Below are 1902 nucleotides of genomic sequence, written 5' to 3' on the forward strand. Positions count from 1 at the left end.
AAAAAATTTCCACAAATCTAAAATACCAAAAATTGCCGATCGAAATATAATGAATGAATTTGGGTGCAAATAAAACGTACAGTGCTTCAAACTTCTATCCCCAAAGGCTTCTGCTCAAAATGCCAAATCTGAATGCGAGGAAGAGGAAAAAGTTAGCCGAAACGCAAAAACCCCTTTGACAAAATACAAAATTTAGAAGTTCCTAGAAGGGGATAAGATATGACGAATTGAAGACAACAGACTATGGTTGTCCAACAGATAATATTCCCTAGTAAATTACACTTTAGTTGGTACCTTTCAATAGATAAATTTAATTCTTTGAACTTTTTATTCCTTCCAAAGTTAAATTAAAATTATAGCATGGCAAAAATATTAAGCTAAAGATTAAATATTTAATGATAAATATATAGCTTTACTAAAGGTACCTTATAAACAGGGCCATGTCCACCATGTCCAAACTTATTTTCAATTGAAAATCCATTGGTTGCTGCCTCTATATCACCCAATGTATGTTCGATCAGACTGGGAACATTTCCATTAAAAGCAGATGCCTCTTTATTTGCTTTATCTTCGGATTCTTTAGTGGAGCCCTCCATCCCTGTCAACCGAGAGAGAGAGAAAATAATAATAATAACACACACATTAAACTGCTTATTATTCATTTATTGTAAAGAAACTGTAGAACTTACCTTTTAATTTGAGATCTCTCCTCCAGCGGTAAAATATCACAAATATTCCTAATAGAAGTAAAACAGCTGCTGTTGTAGGAAAAAGGATTAATAACAAAGGCCTCTTATTATTTTGTCCATTTTTATTATTTGTTTCTTTTGATCATAACTTAACTGCAGTTCTAGAAAGCACCCAATTATCATCGAAAGAGTCAAAGAGATTTCCCCCACAAAGTAGCCAAGCAGCTTCTTCTCCTTGGCATAAGAAACCTTTGCTGTAACCGCCTCAACATCATCAAACCCAATCCAAGTTGTTCCCTCTGTCCACTAATTCACCACATAAGTTGAGTTGTACCTTACACGAACGTCAGGAGCATATTGCTTGATGTAATATTTTATTTGCTTGTAGGTCAGGTATCCGTCCGTTGAAATGGCAGGTCCCGTTGCTGGTGCACCAACACCATTGTTCACAGGATTCTCGAGCGTCCATGAATAGCCATAGAAAGGCAAGTTCAAAACCAGTTTATTAGCTGATAATCCTCGATCGATCCATTCTCTTATACCAGCATCCCTGTTGCGTAAATTACTTGGGTCATACAGAGCTGCATGAGCTCTTGTAAGGACTGTCTTGAGAGGAGTGGTGTAATCTTCAGACACAACATGGACCCAATCCAAATGTTTTTGCATCGTCTGAATAGGGTAACTTGTTGAAGAAACAGATGGTGAATATGGAATCTGTGCTGTCAAGATCAGTTTCGAGTTGTTAGAGTTTCTTGCCTCTGAATCAATAGCAGCTCTCCACTCTTGAAGGAGTATTCCCATGTTGAACCCGTCAGAGTTTGTCTCTGGATAACTCAAATAGAAGTCTATTCCTTGTAAACCGTAAAGTCTGGCTACTTTTATCGAGGAATTGATGAAGGATTTTCTGTAAGAAGAATCGCTTACCATTGAAGAAAAGGTTGAATAACTTACACCGCTACCACCAACACATGGCAGTATAGCGACTGATGGGTTATTTTTTCGTAGTTTTTGCAAAGATGGACAAGCTTTCTTCATCAGCTGGTGATACAGAGAGTTGGTAGGAGGTGGAATTCACAACAGTATAAGCACAATGTGAGTGAAGAGAGCAGAATTAATTTTGGAAATGGGGAATCTGTATTTTGAGGAATACTTGTAATAAACAACCCTGATCCAATTAGTTTGCGCTATTGAAGGGCACAATTGTAGAGGGAGG

The 1902-nt window shown here is 37.4% G+C and overlaps 1 protein-coding gene across 1 annotated transcript; it reads right to left on the reverse strand.

Moving 5' to 3' along the window:
• Nucleotides 1-995: 995 nt before the first annotated feature.
• LOC116143913 (class V chitinase-like) lies at nt 996-1490 on the reverse strand. Its single transcript, XM_031429360.1, has one exon. The coding sequence runs from the start codon at nt 1488-1490 to the stop codon at nt 996-998; it is 495 nt and encodes a 164-aa protein (XP_031285220.1).
• Nucleotides 1491-1902: the final 412 nt, after the last annotated feature.

The sequence above is a fragment of the Pistacia vera genome, unplaced genomic scaffold (genome assembly GCF_008641045.1).
Source record: "Pistacia vera cultivar Batoury unplaced genomic scaffold, PisVer_v2 Contig434, whole genome shotgun sequence".
NCBI classification, from domain to species: Eukaryota; Viridiplantae; Streptophyta; class Magnoliopsida; order Sapindales; family Anacardiaceae; genus Pistacia; species Pistacia vera.

What these genes read in the sequence shown, in the direction of transcription:
- LOC116143913 (XM_031429360.1), bottom strand. Translation starts at nt 1,490, where the DNA reads ATGGGAATACTCCTTCAAGAGTGGAGAGCTGCTATTGATTCAGAGGCA.